This window comes from Hoplias malabaricus, chromosome 3, assembly GCF_029633855.1.
Source record: "Hoplias malabaricus isolate fHopMal1 chromosome 3, fHopMal1.hap1, whole genome shotgun sequence".
In the NCBI taxonomy this organism is placed as follows: Eukaryota; Metazoa; Chordata; class Actinopteri; order Characiformes; family Erythrinidae; genus Hoplias; species Hoplias malabaricus.
In genome coordinates, this window is record NC_089802.1 from 68626093 (window position 1) to 68643389 (window position 17297).

Consider the following 17297-nt stretch of genomic DNA (forward strand, 5'->3'; position numbering starts at 1 on the left):
TTAATCATTATTTAAATTATTTAGTTAAAGGAAACAGTGAAAGAGAGCCTCAATAAACACATGACTACATAACAGATGTAACGTATGTTATATAAAGGTCTACTAATCCCAGTTCAACTTTAAAATTCTGCTCCAAACACAAAAATTAGGTAAACTCTTACTGGGGTGATAAACACGACTTATGAAAAGGTTCATTAATGCAGTTTTCCACTTGGAAATAGAAATGCATACTACAACACTGGACCATAAGGAGTGTGTTGTACCTTTGAAGGTATCTGCACACTATCTATCTGAGTTCTGAGTTAAGACAGGACACTTGATTCTACAAAGCATTCTCCAAAATCAAGTGCGTTAATAAGTAACCTTTTCTCCCTTTGCTCTACTGTAAATCTCTACTCTGAGAAATATTTTTACAGTTTATCAGTTCAGGTCTACCATTAAAGGCAGGCATGTCTGCAGATTTCCTATCAATCAAAACTGAATGCTTTAGAAGACTGAGAGATCATGATAAAGCTAATGGAATGATGCACTCTTGCTTCTTTGGCATGAAAACACGCAGCCACTTCCACATTTCACAAACGAGATTGGTTATCTCTGCACTAAATATTGGAACGCTACTGAGAGGACTGAATTGAATTCAGTAGGCCTATCACAATAGGCATGTTTTGGTCGATATATTGTCACAGAAATAATTGTGATAAACAATATTATTGTCATTTTTAAATATTGTATACCCCTTTAAACAGAAACTAACTTTTAGCAAAAAAATTTAATTATTAAGAATATTCAGACACAGATGTTTGAATAATAAAATGTTTAAATATACCAAATATATGAAATATAAAAACGTGGCACGGTGGCGCAGCACACAGCTCCTGGGACTTGGAGGTTGTGGGTTCAAGTCCCGCTCCAGGTCACTGTCTGTGAGGAGTTTGGTGTGTTCTCCCTGTGTCCGCGTGGGTTTCCTCCCACCGTCCATAAACACATTGGTAGGTGGTTTGGCGACTCAAAGGTCCGTTGCTGTGTGAAGGGCTGGTGCCCCCTTCAGGGTGTGTTCCTGCATTGCGCCCAATGATTCTGGGTCGGATCTGGACCCACCATGACCCTGAACTGGATAAACGGTTACAGACAATGAATGAATGAATGAAAAGAAAAATTGTAAAAATTGTAAACAGATTTTCGGTGTAAGTCGGAACATACGTACATACTGTACATAAATAACATACTGTAAGCACTTATCCTATCCTAACACAGTAATTATCAATAAACACCTCAGTCCCAAGCCGCGTAACCGTGTATTCTTCCGCCGCGCACAACAAACACGAAGTTCGCGTTACGACGTCTACGACGCAAAACCACTAAAGTCGAAACAAGGCTTTATACAGTAAATGGGAGATGTGTTGTAACCATGAAACAACGTAACTCAGGACTGACGTAACCCGTGGACCTTCTGTACAGAGAAAAGCAGAGAACAGGACAAATCTAGTGGCTACATAATTATCATGACAGGCCTAATATTCAGTTGACAGCACTGGTGGTGAGGTCAGGTACTGCATACAAGACGTTCTAAATAAAAAACCCAAAAGGTATTAGACGACACTAAGATTTCAGGGAACACGGTTCCACTGCTCCGCATCCCAGTCTACGATGTTTTTAAAGTATCATCAATTTACCGGTTAGAAGAACCGGTGTTTAGTTTAGATCATTTCGGAAACAACGTATTACTAACACTATTAAATAAAGAACCACTCAACAACCAAAACTTCTACCCATCCTTAATATGCATAAAATAGACCAATCTCAGTTTGAACATAAACAACTAAACGTGTAGGTTCATTCAAACCCTGTATGTTTCTGCCCAAATTTCTCTTTATCAAATGACAGTCTATAAACATTCCAAGCAGTAGAATGCTCCTAACGTAGAAAGAAAAATGCTCCTAATTGTGTATTACCCTTACAAACACTCAGAGCAGTGATTCTTTGAAGGCTGGCAACAGGTTTGCTGTTACTATGTTAGATGTGTGATGGAGAAAAATAAGAACAGGAGAGTCTAGTTCTGCCAGATGGGGAGGAAGTCATTTAGGGAGGTCCAAAATATACATATACATTTACAAAATATACAATACTTATTACAAGTGCTTAAGAGAAATTTAGACTTGTGTGTAATGCTTGTGTTTTACAGTAAAGCAGACTGTATGACATCTATTCATGCAACATTTCACATGATCCTGCCTAATAAAGGACATGAAATTATATGGAGAAAATCCACAAAGCTGCAGGTGGGCTGTTAAAGTAACTCAACAGCTAATATTGTAACATTAGTAAGCCAAGATGAAACAGTGCGGTTTATATGTTTGATATCCTTCATTGTGGTAAATATTATACAATATGTTAAAATACACTCAAAAGAGGTAGTTGCGATGCATCTCAGATCCAAACCTAATTACACGCCACACCACTGGAGTCTTTTCTTAGCAAGTAAGAACACAATATTTGTAGTTCTCTGGAAGTATCACACATGGCACATTTCCAAAACAAGGCTTTTTATTTGTCATGGTGTACCATCCACTGACAGTGGTAATTGATGACAGATGACAGGGGGGGGGGGGATGAAAGAGAGAAGTTGGGTCAGACAGTAACAAACATCCAGAATAAAAGTCTTTGTATCAAAAATGTTCATTTTATACAGATATCTCAATATATTTATTATTTTAGTATAGGTTTTGATATGCTCCAAGGAAGGTATGCCCTTATAAAAATGTCTAACATTTTGTATATGAAGCATAAGTTTCTTTAAAAAAAACTAAAACAAAAAAAAACCAACAACAACAAATAAAGCATGAGACGATGAGACGAGGAACTTCTGCTCTGTCCATCAAGGCACTGGGGCAGAGATCGCTCGTCTGAGATTGCTGGGTTTGGAGTGAAATGTCCTTTAGCGAGAGAAGGTCTTGCCCCTGAAAAGCAAAAACGTCAGTATGTCAGCATGAGGTGTTATTTGCTAGAATTAAAAGAAATGTTCAGCAAAAATATATTTTTCGTTCAAACAGTAAACAAATACGTACAAGAGTACAGACTCTGACATCTTAGTTCAAAACTTGAATCATATCTAATGGATCTGTTTTGATTCCTGTACGTTTATTCCATGTAGAATTGTGCTACCTTCTGATAACTTTCATATAGGGAGACCCACATAATCCAAGGCAGAACCCAGACTCTGATTGGATAACATCTGCACTAACCCTTAGTGGCAAAAATAAGTGGCAGATTGTAGAGTTGAGATCATTTAAGTTGAGCTTTAGCATTGATAATGCTAAAGTATTTAGCCTTTGAAAAACTGCCTCTAAGAAAAATATTTTAATTCTGTCACAACACTTATTGTACGTGGAAGGTGAAACCCAAGATGTGACATCATCAGTTTTTTGATGTTGAACTGATTCACTTAAAATGTAACAGCTGCCATTTATTTATTTTTGGTGTTGTGTTTCCCATGGCAACCAATGAAAGCCAAGAACGGACCAGCCCCTCACTACCTCATGGCAATGGTCAAGAGTTGAGCTGCACCTCGAGCCCTTTGAGCTTCAAATACAGACTGTATTGCACTTACATTTGTTCTAGGTATAAGCACTGACTTTGTATTGCACCTACTATGTTTAGTTCTTTCGAGGTATCAGCGTTGGCCCAATTCTGAAAGTGTATGAGCTCAATGGGAGATTGGATTCGAACCTATTTGTACTAACTAGGATAAACATTCTGTTTGAACACTAAGCACTTTTGAGAGTCACTCTGGATAAGAGCATCTGCTAAATACTGTAAATGCAAAGAGAAAAAGGAGAGAAAAGTGCAGGAAAATAAACCACAAAACAAATCTAATCTTCACTGTTGTACAATATCAAGTCTGAACTGAGCCCTGTGATCTTAGTCAAGACAAATTCCATTATACTATAATGATTTACACATATGGAAACATTTGATTTTATAGCATTTTGGGACTAGAGAGAGTTAGACATTTTGCATGAAGGGACATGCATCCAATGTCTTAGTGCGCAAAAAAAACAAACCCAAACAAACTAAAAAAAGAAACCAAACTTCAATCAACTGTCGACTGTTGACTACATAAGGATTAAGGGGAACAAAAATTGTCTCTCGAGCCTAGAAGTATTTACAGCTGATAACAGTTATCAGTTTCACAGTCCTCTGCAAGAAGATACACAAAGGTAAGTTTCTGTGGAAGTTGTAGACAAACAAAGCACACCTTTGTGGACACCTGCTGCACGAAATTCTACCCTCATACTTTTTTGGCTGCATCAAACAAAACTATAAAAGGAACATGGGAGTAACTGAAGGAAAAAAACCTTACTTGAACAGTGAAATCTGTAAAGCAGACTGTTTGAATGTTACGATATGCCTCTGCTGCTTGGTCGGAGGTGATAAGCAATCAGAGACAACACTGCAGCACCAAAACATCATCAAAGCTTGGCTGTATACGTCATGCTCTTTATGCAGCCTGCACCAAAAACCAACTAAATGTGGGATGTGGTAGAAATCGAGGACAGATCTTCTATACACATTGGGTCTGGCAACAAAGAGTTCTGAAGGAGTCAAAGAACATGAGTGCACATCACAAATTACCTTAAAGCTGCACTTTGTCACTTGTGGGGATTTGGAGACCTCACTGGTGGTAATGTGTAATTGCACAAATTATTTTTCTTATTTAGGGCTGGATGAGACTGATGTAAATAAGTGGGCAGGAACCTTTTTTTAATGATCTATTATTATCACCATATCTTTCGTAGAGAGATTTCTCTCTCTACGTTCTTGAAAATATCCCCAGCCAGACAAATATGAAAACATTTACATTATCAGTCCAGTAGGGGGGCCATACTACCTCTAAGGGAGGCATCAAAACACCATGACGTACGAGAAAATCAAGGAGGCGTTCATCTCAAATCACTCCATATTTCGTATGTAGTGCACTACACAAATCATGAAATTACGGAATCTAGATATTAATAGTGCATTATATATTTCTAATTTATACAGCATCATTTATATTTATTCATTTGTGGGAAACTATAATCTAGTGCTGCTGCATGTTGTAGTTTAATGACTTTAGTACTTCACTATATAGGTAGCTATTTGTGTTTCAGCAAGAGACAGGCACAGTGTGTCACGTCAACATTTCAGAAAAAATCTGTTTTCTTTCGTCCACATGAGAACAGTGACAACGCCATTTTCAAAAATCCCCACCTTGGAGAGTGTTTTTGAACTCCTCTTGCTGATTATCTGCAGCACTGTATTTCTGTTCTGATACGCTGTTCGGGGCACTGACGTAGTTAGACATGTTTTAGGGAGCTTATAGACCCTCTCCTGTCAGTTACTACAAACCTAGCCCCACCTTCAACTCTTAAATCCCCAGTGATGTCCCTGTTTGAGAGAGCTGAATAATAACTGATTGAGATTAAAACATTGGTACAGAAATATGGAATTCAGATGTGGTATATAGTGTATTTTACAACGGCTTCGAACGAGGCTCAGCCAATCAAATTTTAGGACTGGAACTATCAGTTTTATAATGTTAATTTTGTAGTTGAGAACCAACGACAACTGATGAATGACGCTTTAAGTACTTCCACACAGAACAGCAACAGATCAATCAGACACCAGCGAAACTACTTTGATGTACAAAGTCACGCCATGTCTTATAATACAGGTTCTGCATCATTACATTTTTGATTAACGTCAAACAGTACAGAAAAAAACAAAACAAAACCAAAATATATTACTTGGTATGGTAGGAATTGTCTCACTCATTCACTCTCAGTCAAGATTAGATCAGTAATGTCCCAATGTATTGTTGGCGCACTTGCAAATCAAGATTGAGCTGTAAATGAGGTCTTCTAAAGAATCAGATAAGAGGACATTGCTTCTTGGATAAAGACCATGAATGTGAGACATGCACACGTGAACATACAGATTGATATACGGTAGACATTCTTGTCAACAGCTTAGAGTTCTGTGGAATAGCTAGTTCTCAGACTCAGGTGGAGTGCCTCAGAATATGTCCCGATGGCTCTGTTAACCGGCAGCTCTAAGAACTTCAAACGGCTTAAATGAATATCATGCTTCATTTCCTCTAACTGCCACTTTGAACTTTTCTTCCCTGTCAATGTGCTTAATATCTCCCCACTAAATTTAATGTTAAATCTTAAAATTTATAAAGGCAGCTCTAGTTGAAATACAGGCTTGTGAATCATATCCGATGTCCCTTTGGTCCATGAAGATCTGGGATGACTTCTGATAACTTTGTAGACTCGGCCACAGAATTATTCCAAAGGAGAACCTTGTTGGATAACTTCAGCGCCAACCCATCAACGTCATCCTTAGGGGAATACACCATCCTATGGTGTATTCGAAAGTTGTGATCTTATCACGCTAATGTTTTTAAACGTTTGTAAAACTGGCTCCAAAAAAGCAAAAGTTATGTAGTAAGTCTGTGACATCACTGATTGTTCACGGAAGCTGAAATTGTGCATTCAAACCAACGCTGGTTTAGTCGATGCTGTAATACGATCGAATTTGATACTTAACTCCGATTATGTCAGAGCACATGCTTGTGGACATGTCAGATTACAACTTTCACCAGGAAAGGACACATCGGTCTGAGATTTCAATGTTGCAGTTCAGTGATTGTAAGGCATTGTGTTGGCGTTGAAGCGTTAGACAGAACGTTACTTGTTCAGTTTGATAGAATATCATAAACCTTTGGAATCCTTAGGGTTATCCATTTGGATTAATCCATTTAATGGTAATACACCTCAAGGCCCAAACATTCGTGTTTTATACGGCTAATGCAATGTTTGCTACATATGGAGTGTGTCCCAATGTTTTAACGGTTTCCCTGCTCCCACCCAACACGCTTCTTTAGTGTGAAATGAGGGTCAGCACCAGCGTGATTAGTGAAGAAGTGCTGCAGGCCTCATTTCAAATGTTATTTGGCTAAATGCAAGGCCTTTGTCCAAATAAATGTAATTTAATTTTAGCATTAGCATTAAAACAAACACACACACAAAATGCATTTTAATCATCACCTATAAACATTTTGAGTGGAATGTCCAGTACGCGAACAATGTCATGTACACTCTGCTTTAACCTCATAAGTGCCTGAACCAGCAGGGATTAATTCATGGGATTAGAGAATTTGAAACCAGTTTCATTCCTGATTCTTGGAACCTAGGTTCTTTCCAGTGAACTGGCCCGCGTTTCTACACGTTTAGAGGGAAACCATGAATACGTCATCAGTGGGGGGTGTCACTGTGGCGGAATACAGCTCCAGAGCCAAAGATAAACTGTCAGAGTCATGACAGGGTCATTGTTTATTCTTTGTTTACCGTGGAGTCAGACCAGAGTGAGATATATTACTGTATAAATGTTGCTGAGTTCAGAGCTGTCCTGCTGAGCTTGTGAACAGCGGAGAAACGTAACCAAGAGATGTGGCCCTGACCAACGTGTATGATTTTCATGCCTAACAACACCAGAAACACACACAATCGGAGCATGTTCCTGTTTTATTTCCTATTATTTATTTATAATGAAACATTTTAAAATGACCCAGTCCAGCTCCACTGGGCGATAACGCTGTATTTGAGGCTCTGAGCTCTTTCTCGAGTTACTGATCCTTGACACGGTTCGTGCTGAAAAACCTACTCTTCTTTGGTGCCAGTTGGGAACGAACTTTTCTGGTTTGCGAACCAGTTTATGTCGGTGGAAACGCGCCAAAACAGTTCCAAATTTAGTTCGCAAACTGGAACCGTTCTGGTTCTTCGTTGGTGGAAAAATGCTATGTGGGGTTCTTGGTTTACGACATTAAATGAAATGTGCTTGACATCACTTACGAGATGGTTTTCATCTCCTTTTTCTCAGCGTCAGGTCTTGCTCTGTTCAGAACCTTCAGGAAGTCTGTGGTCTTGGCCCTCATGCGTGTATGAATGTAGGCCTGAAAACAGACAGTGTGAGAGAAGCAGTTTTCAATGGAACTTAAGAGAACACTTATCTAGAGTATCTAGAGGTATTTGTGGTATGGCCGCAAGCCAAATGCTGCAATTTATTGCCGTCAAAAAACCAAAACTAAAAGTAGGCACAAACACAAGAATGTCAACCAACAAAAAAAACAACCAAAAACAAATTAAAAAAACCCCAAAAAACACAACAACCCAAAAGAAAAAACACAGTACATCAAAAAAATAACAGTTTATAAATGAAAAGACAAAATGTTACGTCAACATATATTACATTAGATATAAAATGTTTGATTTTCATTATTCATGTATGCATTCAATGATTCTTTCATCTTTAGTAACCGGTTTATCCTGCTCTGTGGGGGTCCTGTGATAATTGCAGAACAAACAGCTGTCTTTACCGTCTGTAAAATGTTCGCTCTCTTTCTTTCTCTCTCTAGAATAATTGATTGTGAAATGGTTTTACTTAAATTGACAAATATAAGTTTTCTTTTACCTTAGAGCACTTGATATGGTAGTGCAGGTAGTCCCTGAAGGTGTGGATGAGATTGATGGTGTTGTCTCTGGCATTCGCATTGGTGTGGCGGGGGAAGAGGACTGCAAAAGAAGGACTTGTAATTAGGGGAAACACCACAAAATCAGAAGCCAGAATTACAGGACTACAACAAAATGTTGACAATTTCTGAAGTGCGCTACATTCCGCTCAAAGAAGACACTGATGAAGTGTACAGTAGATGTCAGGGTTAAAATAACATACTTTGGCACAAACAAGGACTACAGACCGCCACAAGGATATTGAGTAAATGACAAGGGCTCAGAAGAGTCTGCTGTGGAAAAGTGAACTTCCATCAGCGAGCACTCTTTTACACGAGTTCCATCTTTCAGCGGAGCAAAGAACTGATGATAGGTGGAGGTAGGTGGTGTAAATACCGAATGTGATGTAGCCGATGTTGTCACCCACAGCAGCGTCTGTGTCCTTCAGCTCCAGGGGGGGTTCTCTGTGGTTGAAGAGCACTTGTGGAGCCGTGTGACTCGCTCGCCGACCTTCCTTAAACTCCTGAAAATAAGAGGACAGCACATCATTTCACTGATAATCTAAACAGAACATTAAAAGGAGATAAATGTTTATATCACCATTCTGTGTTTTTACCATATGAGGTTTACGTGAGGTTATGTAAAAAACATGACATGACTATTTACAATTTCTTTACAGCCCTTAGAGACAAACAGAACGGTCTGCTTTCTGTTCCATTAAAACTGACATAAAAATCTGTGCAAATGTCAGAGACCAGCCCTCATTTATTTAATATCCAGTAAAACTGGCCTTTAAAAGGAACACTACATAAGATTCAGGTTTTTTGATACTGGGGCTCCACTGGGCTAGTGTTCATATTTACAGCACTGTACTGAAATCAATGGGGGACTTACAAGAGTTACATAGTGCAGTTTCTGCAGTGCTGAACCCAGATTAGCAATGACAGAAGCCCTATTCTCACTAGTATAAGTCAGTGAAACATCACAATCCTTTTAAAGCTGTAATTTTAAGGTAAAATTTGTACAAAATGTTTCTCGAAGTCCAATTTTCAGTAACTAGGTTAACTGTAAGTTTTGAGACAATTTAAAGGGATATTTTTCTACACCTTCAAAGTTCTTTTTAGAAGCTGGTTTTCTGCTTGTGAACAACCAAATAATTCCAATCACATTCAGTGATGTTAAAGTCTGGGTTCTCAGGTGGCCAGATCACTTTTCAGAACAATGGTGTTCGAGTAGCTTTTTTCACACTGAAACAGATGGGACATAAACAACTGTGGATTTTTTTAAAATTAGAAGCAAGTGTGGAATGTCCCAAACTTCCCAATCCTGCCCACAAACACAATGCACAGCCCTTCAATCTACAGTGGCCAGGGGTGTTCTGTTAGAGATTATTAGCCGCATGACTTCACTTTTGAGCAATGAGGTAAGGCTGTGTTTAGAATCGAAACACTCGGTTTTCTAACTCAACAATGCTTCCATCCTGAGTATACGTCCTTTTAACCATGCTCTTACTATTTTAAAAGTTACAAAATCAATTGACTTATGAAGCTTTATATGCTCTACAACTTCAAACTGAATGGATGAAGGTAAAATGTTGTAGACTGCACAAGTAGATACATTTCATCTTTTCAAGCATATATGTCAATGTGTTTGTTTTTGTGACATTAAAAAGGGCTGATTCAACAGCCTGGTTTCTCTGAGTAGACTTGGCAGTTAATGAGATGTCATTAAACTGGAGAAAATAAAATCACTGAAAATGAACAGGTCCAAGATACGGGACCCTTAAAAAGTGCCATATACATGATGTCCATAGGCTGGGCATGTCCTTAGTGTGGGGGGGGGGATCAAAGAAATCCATCTGACCTGCATAAATACTTTCCCAATTATGACATCATCATCATCTTTGAAGACGGTGCTGAAAACCACTGTCACTCTGTCTTTCTTCGCCTCCACATACCTGTGAATGAAGAAGCAAAACCTTCTGCTTTAGAACACACATGCAGAAGCAACTCTTTATGAAACAGTCCATAGTGCAGGGTTAGCATACAGACTGTTTACCCTATCCCTTCTTATTCAATTCAACAGCTAATTATCACCTATAATGAGTTGAACCTGGTGTGGTGGAGCAGTACACACACTAACGTTTGCAACACTGAGCCATTTCAAACAAATATAAACTGTCTGGAACATTTACACTTGCTTATTTTGAATCTTAAATACTTGCCTGCAGAGCTATAACAATTATACTACAACTGCCTGCTGGTAGGTGTTTCAGGTGGTTGCAATTTTTTAAGCTTGCAGCAGTTACTTTCCACAGTTAGCATTCCTAGCTGCAAACTGGCCTTTACAGACTGTGCATGCTCAATTGAATGTGTCCACAACAGGTGCAGATTAAATTAGCCAAACACATAAGTGGAGTCTACATTGCATTCAGAACACCTACCTCGTATCTACATTCATTGTCCATTTTTTCAACTCCACTGACCATACAGAGCACTTTATAGTTCTACAATTACAGACTGTAGTCCATCTGTTCCTTTGTATACTTCATTATCACCATTTCACCCAGCTGGTAAGAGTGGATCAGACACAGCAGTGTTGCAGGATTTTATAAAATCCCCCAGTGTCACAGCTGGACTGAGAACAGTCCACCAACAAATAATATCCTGCCAACTGTGTCCTGAGGTCGGCACTCTGGGTCCACTGATGAAGGACAAGAGGAGGACCAACACAAACTGGGCAGAAATAGGTGAGCTACTGTCTCTGACTTTACATCTACAAGGGGAACCAACGAGGTAGGTGTGTCTGATAGAGTGGACAGTGAGTGGACACAATGTTTAAAAACTCCAGGAGCACTGCTGTCTCTGATCCACTCGTACAAGCACAAGACATACTAACACACTACCATGTCAGTGTAATTGCAGCGCTGAGGATGATCCACCACCCAAATCATACCTGCTCTGTGGGGGTCCTGACCATTGAAGAACAATGTGAAAGGCGGCTAACAATGGATGTAGAGGAACAGGTGAACTACTGTTTGTAACTGTAGAACTACAAAGCGCTCCTGTATGGTCAGTGGAGTGATCAGTGTAGATACCAGGTAGGTGTTCTGTGATCATTCAGTGTATAAATGTGGACATATTTGTGATAAATATCAATAATTATCAAACTAGCTAACCAGCTAATTTGGTTGCATACAAGAAAAACTGTTTTTGCAATAATTAATAGGACAACTAAATTTCCATATACATTTTTCAATAGTGACAGGTCTATTTCACAAACTGAATCTGAAAAAATGTATTTCGAGATGCACAGGTACATATTTTTAGATTTTATAGAACAGATAACGTAGGCCTACATGGACTCATCTTCACGGTAGTGAACCACAGCCCTCTTCTCTCCCTCTTTGCCTTCCTCCTGGAATTTGAAGTACTTCTCAAAGACCGATGCAAAGCAGTTTCTCTTCAGCATGCCTGCCTGGTGAACCACTTCCTCTTTGTTTGCAGGAAGTGTGTCCAGATCATACAGCAGGGACACGTTGTAGCCTTGAACGCGAGACAGATACAAAGAAAATTACAAGGATGCTCACACAACAAATTAAAACATCGTAAAATATATTTTATATTAATAAAGACCTGAAAGACCTGAGTGTGCACAACAGTTTTTTTTGTAACACGTCCAGAATATCATACTCAAAGCATTTCAAAACAATTATCTAAACACCCCGTGTAATGTTTGTACTGCATTTTTGAAATCCTGTGTCCTCCAGTATAAACAAAGCATGTTGACAAACCTGACTCGGGTGACACAAGGAAGTTTCCATAAACGCGCTTCAAGAGCTGAAAATGGAAATGAAGTCGTTAAATACCACTTATCAGTTTGGACTTCAAAGCAATAAATCAAACATTTTTTTGATCCATTGTACAGCAACAAGCTTGTCCAACAAGTCTTAATTAAATGCCTTCCTGAAAGGAATTTTCAGAGGAAAGCTAGGGGAGAACATACTTAACAGTAAATTACAGTAAGGTATATACATCCGTAATGAGTTCTTTACACTCTGATGTTAATTGACAAATGCTACAGTCCAGAGGTACATCTATCATCATCCTTGTGAAACAGAGCTGTTTATCTTCATTTTATGTAAATGTGTATGCCAATTTCTGGACCATTTCTGGCCCAGTGCCTGTTTTTTTATAAATAAAATTGAGTCAAAACATGGAACTTAAATATAACACATTTCTACATAGCTTATTAAAAAAACCTACAAAACTACTTTTATTTGCTAACATTAAATAAAAGAACAAAATGTGGCATGTACAAATGTTTGAACACTCAGTTGAAACTCTAAACACTGGTCTTAAAACTTATTTGGGGCAGGCTGTAATGCAAATAATCCAATGACGGTGTAGACAAATTCAAAGTGTAATAATAAATGATGAGACATGTTTTCAAACCTTTCAGGGTGTTGTGCTTGCACTTAAAAGTGAGGGCTCATATATAACCAGCTCACTGAGGTTCTGAAACCAAGAATCCTAGAATGCATTTGACTACTTATCACCATATCATTATTTTCCAGAGTCAGAGACAAAAGAGAGAAAGAAACTGGCGATATATTACAACAATCTAAACAAACATTAAAATCACGGTTTACTTAGTTTTCAAAGAGGTCTTTAACATTCTAAGATATGTTTGAGAAAGACTGGACACAATTTATTTTAAGACATTTATAGCAATGATTTCTGCAGAAGAGGGTTCTGTGCTGACCAAACTGGTGCCTTTACTTATGAACGTACAATAACATATGATGTGTATTTTCTCACAAGAACTATTCCATTAATGTTGGCTTACAAACTGCATTTCAATTGGTGTCGTGTTACATGTGGCACATTTTAAGTGGTTTAACTCACCTACTTTTCTGAATATAATCTAAATGAGAAATTTGGCCAAGGCTACACAAACCCTTATGTTCAACTGCATAAGCAACAGATATAGGTGCATATGCATCATTCCACGGAACTAAATTAAATCTTTATTTATAGTACTTCTTTTTTTGGACAAAGTACTTGCCAATGGCCACTTAGGTCACTAGGGTTCATCAGAGTGACTCATACAGAACTTCCTGTTCCTGCAGCCTCTCGCTCTTCCTTAAATGGTGATTATGAGTGCTTGCAAAAAGCTTTTAAAACTCTGAGGTGTTCCAACATGAGAGAGCATAACATTTCCACCGTAATATTCAATGCAAATATCTTCCTTTGGACATACTCTAATGATGCAGCAAATGCGACTGAATTCCAGAAAATAAAGGTGTTACATACATTCTAACTGCTGTGTGGTGTGTTTCAGAGGGGTTTACCTCATCAGTTCCATGTTCCTGCAGCTCCTTGTAGAATTTGAGTGAGATGCTGACCATCACTTTGGTCTTGTCCCCATTAGGGTTTGATATGTGGTAAAGGACGCCATCAAAATCTGCACAAAACACACACAAGGAAGAAATAAATATATAAAAATAATAAAAAATAAAAATGGCCTGTTTATTCCACTGGCAGCAACAGTAGTAAAGTGAGACACACTCCTATGACAACTGACAGTCACAAAAATGTAGGCAACAAGGGTAATGCCAAAGATTTTCAAGATATTAATTAAACTTACCAGCAAATGTAACTTCCACTGCCTCTGGTTTATTCCTACAGGAGAGAGAAATTGTGATGAACAATATGAAACACTAAACCATGATAAGAAGCATCAACTAATTCACAGTTAATAGGACAGCAATGTTTGCTAGCAAAATTAGCATTAAACACGCTGTTTAATGTACAACAGTATGTTCATTCTTGTCTTTTGTGTCTGTCAGTAGCTTATTATAGAATTATAACACTCTCAGCCATGCTATGAGACAAGTTGATGCAAGGCCATGACTCCATTCTTCATCAGAACATGACAGAACAGGGTTTGGTATTCACTCACAACAGTGCATAGTATTTATGTTTTCTAAGCCCTCTGCTAGGAATGCCTATATCCTGTGGTTTAAAATAATTATTCAGAACTAATCAAGTTGTGACCAATTTTCATTTACCATCACCTACTATAGTTGGAGACATTCACACTAAAGCTGTTTCAATACTGACACTGGCACGAAGCTTGAACGTTAGCTGGTGAACTGGCTCCAACTATGAGACCTCACTCACTAGGACAGAGGAAAATGAGATTGCATGGTTTCAAAGAGAAGATTCAAATTCACTCAAACTGAATAAGGCATTGTGAGCCAGTATGTGGAGTTAGAAGGTGGAAGAAGTCTGTGTAAGTTAGTACATCGAGCAATAAGTCAAATCAACTTAGAATAAGAAGATATAAGGAAGAAAAGGGCAGTGAAACACTGAGTAAGGCTATATAAGGCAGTGTGAAGCGGCATAAGGCAGTGCAAAATATTATGTGGCAGGAAGGTACCGTGCATATAAATAAGATGGTATAAGAAGGCATAAAGCAGTGTGAAGCTAGATAATGCAGAATGAGCCTGAATGTGTCAGCTATAAATGGGTAGAAAACGCTAGAGACAACATAAAATTGATCAAGGTAGTTTTTGGGCAGAACATAGTGGAACAAATCAAAAGAGCACAGTATAAGTCAGAATAACCCTATATAATGCTTTATAATATTAGAATAAAGTAGATTAAAGCAGTAGGAGACACTGTAAAACTGATTACGTTAGTATAAACTTTAGTATGAACTTTCATAAGGCAGTATAAGGCTGCTTATATACATACATGTTTAAATAAACCAGTATAAAATGTATAACAACGACTAAATAAGCTGAATAAGCTGCATGAATTATGAACATAAAAAAAAACAAGGAATAAAACATTAAAGGCTGTAAAAATAGTCCATAAAACATTACAAAACCATAGTATACATCTGAATAAAAGAGTATGCTGCACTATAAATTGGACAAGCAGTATAAGGTTAATGTAAACATTATCAGTATAAGACAAAACAACAGAATTCAAAATAAAACCGTAATAAACTGTAAAAGGGCAGTGGAAAGATGAATAAGGCAGTAATCAGTATAAAGTTAACTAAAGCAGTTTTAAGGCAGTAAACGGCTAAAAAATAGGCAGTATGTATCAGTATAAGGCAGTAGAAGTGTGAATAATAAATACTAATGAATTTAAGGCCGTAGAAGTTTAAATAAAACAGTATTAATTCATATAAAACAGTAGACAGCTTAATAAAGCAGTATCATTGAGTGCAAGCCAGTGCAGGGACACGCCCGCTGCTGTGACTGTGGGGAAGCGGCTGAAGGGAAATTAAACATAGAGATTTAGCTTCAGCTAAAAGAGAAACCCGTGAAGCAGCATTCAAATCAGCAACACAGCACATAACCAGACAAATAAATAATATCTGAGTGAGGGGCCGTGTGTGCTCTGGTGTTGCAGAGCCTCTTTCTCTGATGGTAGTGTCTGTGCAGAGTCAGTTCGGATTTCTCACCCGTTTGCAGCGCTTTCAAACTTGAGATTCAGAGTCTCCTCTATGATCCGGTTATTGATCTCCAGAAGAATCATATCTCCGCCGGGGAGCTGTAAATTAATGTGTGATTTTTGTTAACTTCTGATTTTCTTCTGTGGAATGTTTATTAGTGTCTGCAGCCCTCTTCCGCCTCTCAGCACATCCGCTCTCCCTTCTTCACACAGCCGCTTTAGGTGGACGGAGTATCCGCCTGTGTAAAATGTCAGACCCCAATAACTGCTTTACTTTCGGACAAAATCTTGTATTTTCAGTCAAAGCTGTAGTTTTTGTATGTTGTAGAATATGCCATTTTTTTGGAAGCACCAGGGAGCGCTAATGTAATGATTTATAATTCATTATAGCACTTAGCCTAGCATAGCCTGCTGTGGCCTAGGTCTTGGGGTGTCCCCCTGGTGGAGGGTCTGACGAGGTGGTCTATATCACCCTATGCACATGCAGTGGATTTATGCTATTTAGCTATCGGCATTTTAAAGGATTTTCATTATTGTTACTCTAGATAATTACAGTAAACATACCTGAAAATTATGTGTACTCAAAGTGCTCTGAAATACTGCAGTGAAATTTGCTGGTTCGATTTAAACATTTTATTAAATATGTGCCACATGTTAAACTTAAATGTCATTTTCAGAATTTTGCCTTGCTATTTTTCCAAATATATACAGTAAAATACATTGAAATTAATTGACTTTTCATCCGTTAGGTTGTCTTCAAATCTGCATTGGAGTTTTCTTCAAGTAATTTGTGTTAACTCTGTTATGACATTTAAAAATTGTTAAAAATTAACAAATTAATTTATTAATTTACTTTGTGTATCTGAGGATAAACACAAATTTGTATAAATATTATTATTTGTTTTAAATTTGTATAAATATATAAATGGCAGAATTTTTTTTAAATATATCAGATGTTTCTATAATATATAGGCCAAAATTATAACATATTTTTTCTTTCTTTCTAGGTAGACCTCAATAATTTTTCTTTAGAAATTACCACATATACAGCTTAGTGACCCAAATGAAAATCCCATACATTTCTCTAATATGGGTCTGGGACCCTCCAGGCCCAATTTCAATTTGAAAGCAGGCCTACATTCCATACCTACATTTGTAATACTTCATACACAACATAGCTAAAAGTGAATGGTCCCTAACACACAATTTCTTCTGAAATGAAGGATGTTTTCCATCCTTTGCTCCTGTAATAGAGCAATTTTGATAAGGATTT

General features: G+C 37.9%; 1 protein-coding gene across 1 annotated transcript; it reads right to left on the reverse strand.

Annotated features, from left to right (window-relative positions):
• Positions 1 to 2534: 2534 nt before the first annotated feature.
• LOC136691902 (actin-related protein 2/3 complex subunit 2-A) lies at positions 2535 to 16311 on the reverse strand. The gene is made up of 10 exons (XM_066664827.1): positions 16035 to 16311; positions 14202 to 14236; positions 13906 to 14018; positions 12346 to 12391; positions 11911 to 12097; positions 10416 to 10509; positions 8949 to 9075; positions 8515 to 8615; positions 7896 to 7996; positions 2535 to 2957 (listed from the first exon to the last, which is right to left on the reverse strand). The coding sequence occupies exons 1-10, from the start codon at positions 16106 to 16108 to the stop codon at positions 2936 to 2938; spliced, it is 900 nt and encodes a 299-aa protein (XP_066520924.1). The 5' UTR covers positions 16109 to 16311; the 3' UTR covers positions 2535 to 2935.
• Positions 16312 to 17297: the final 986 nt, after the last annotated feature.

Bases quoted from the DNA above. Each gene is read 5' to 3' on its own strand.
- LOC136691902 (XM_066664827.1), bottom strand. From the start codon at position 16,108: ATGATTCTTCTGGAGATCAATAACCGGATCATAGAGGAGACTCTGAAT. The intron at 12,098-12,345 runs GTTTGTCAACAT...CTCGCGTTCAAG, and splicing joins CCTTGTGTCACCCGAGTCAG to GCTACAACGTGTCCCTGCTG. The intron at 10,510-11,910 runs GTAGGCCTACGT...CTTCATTCACAG, and splicing joins TACCGTGAAGATGAGTCCAT to GTATGTGGAGGCGAAGAAAG.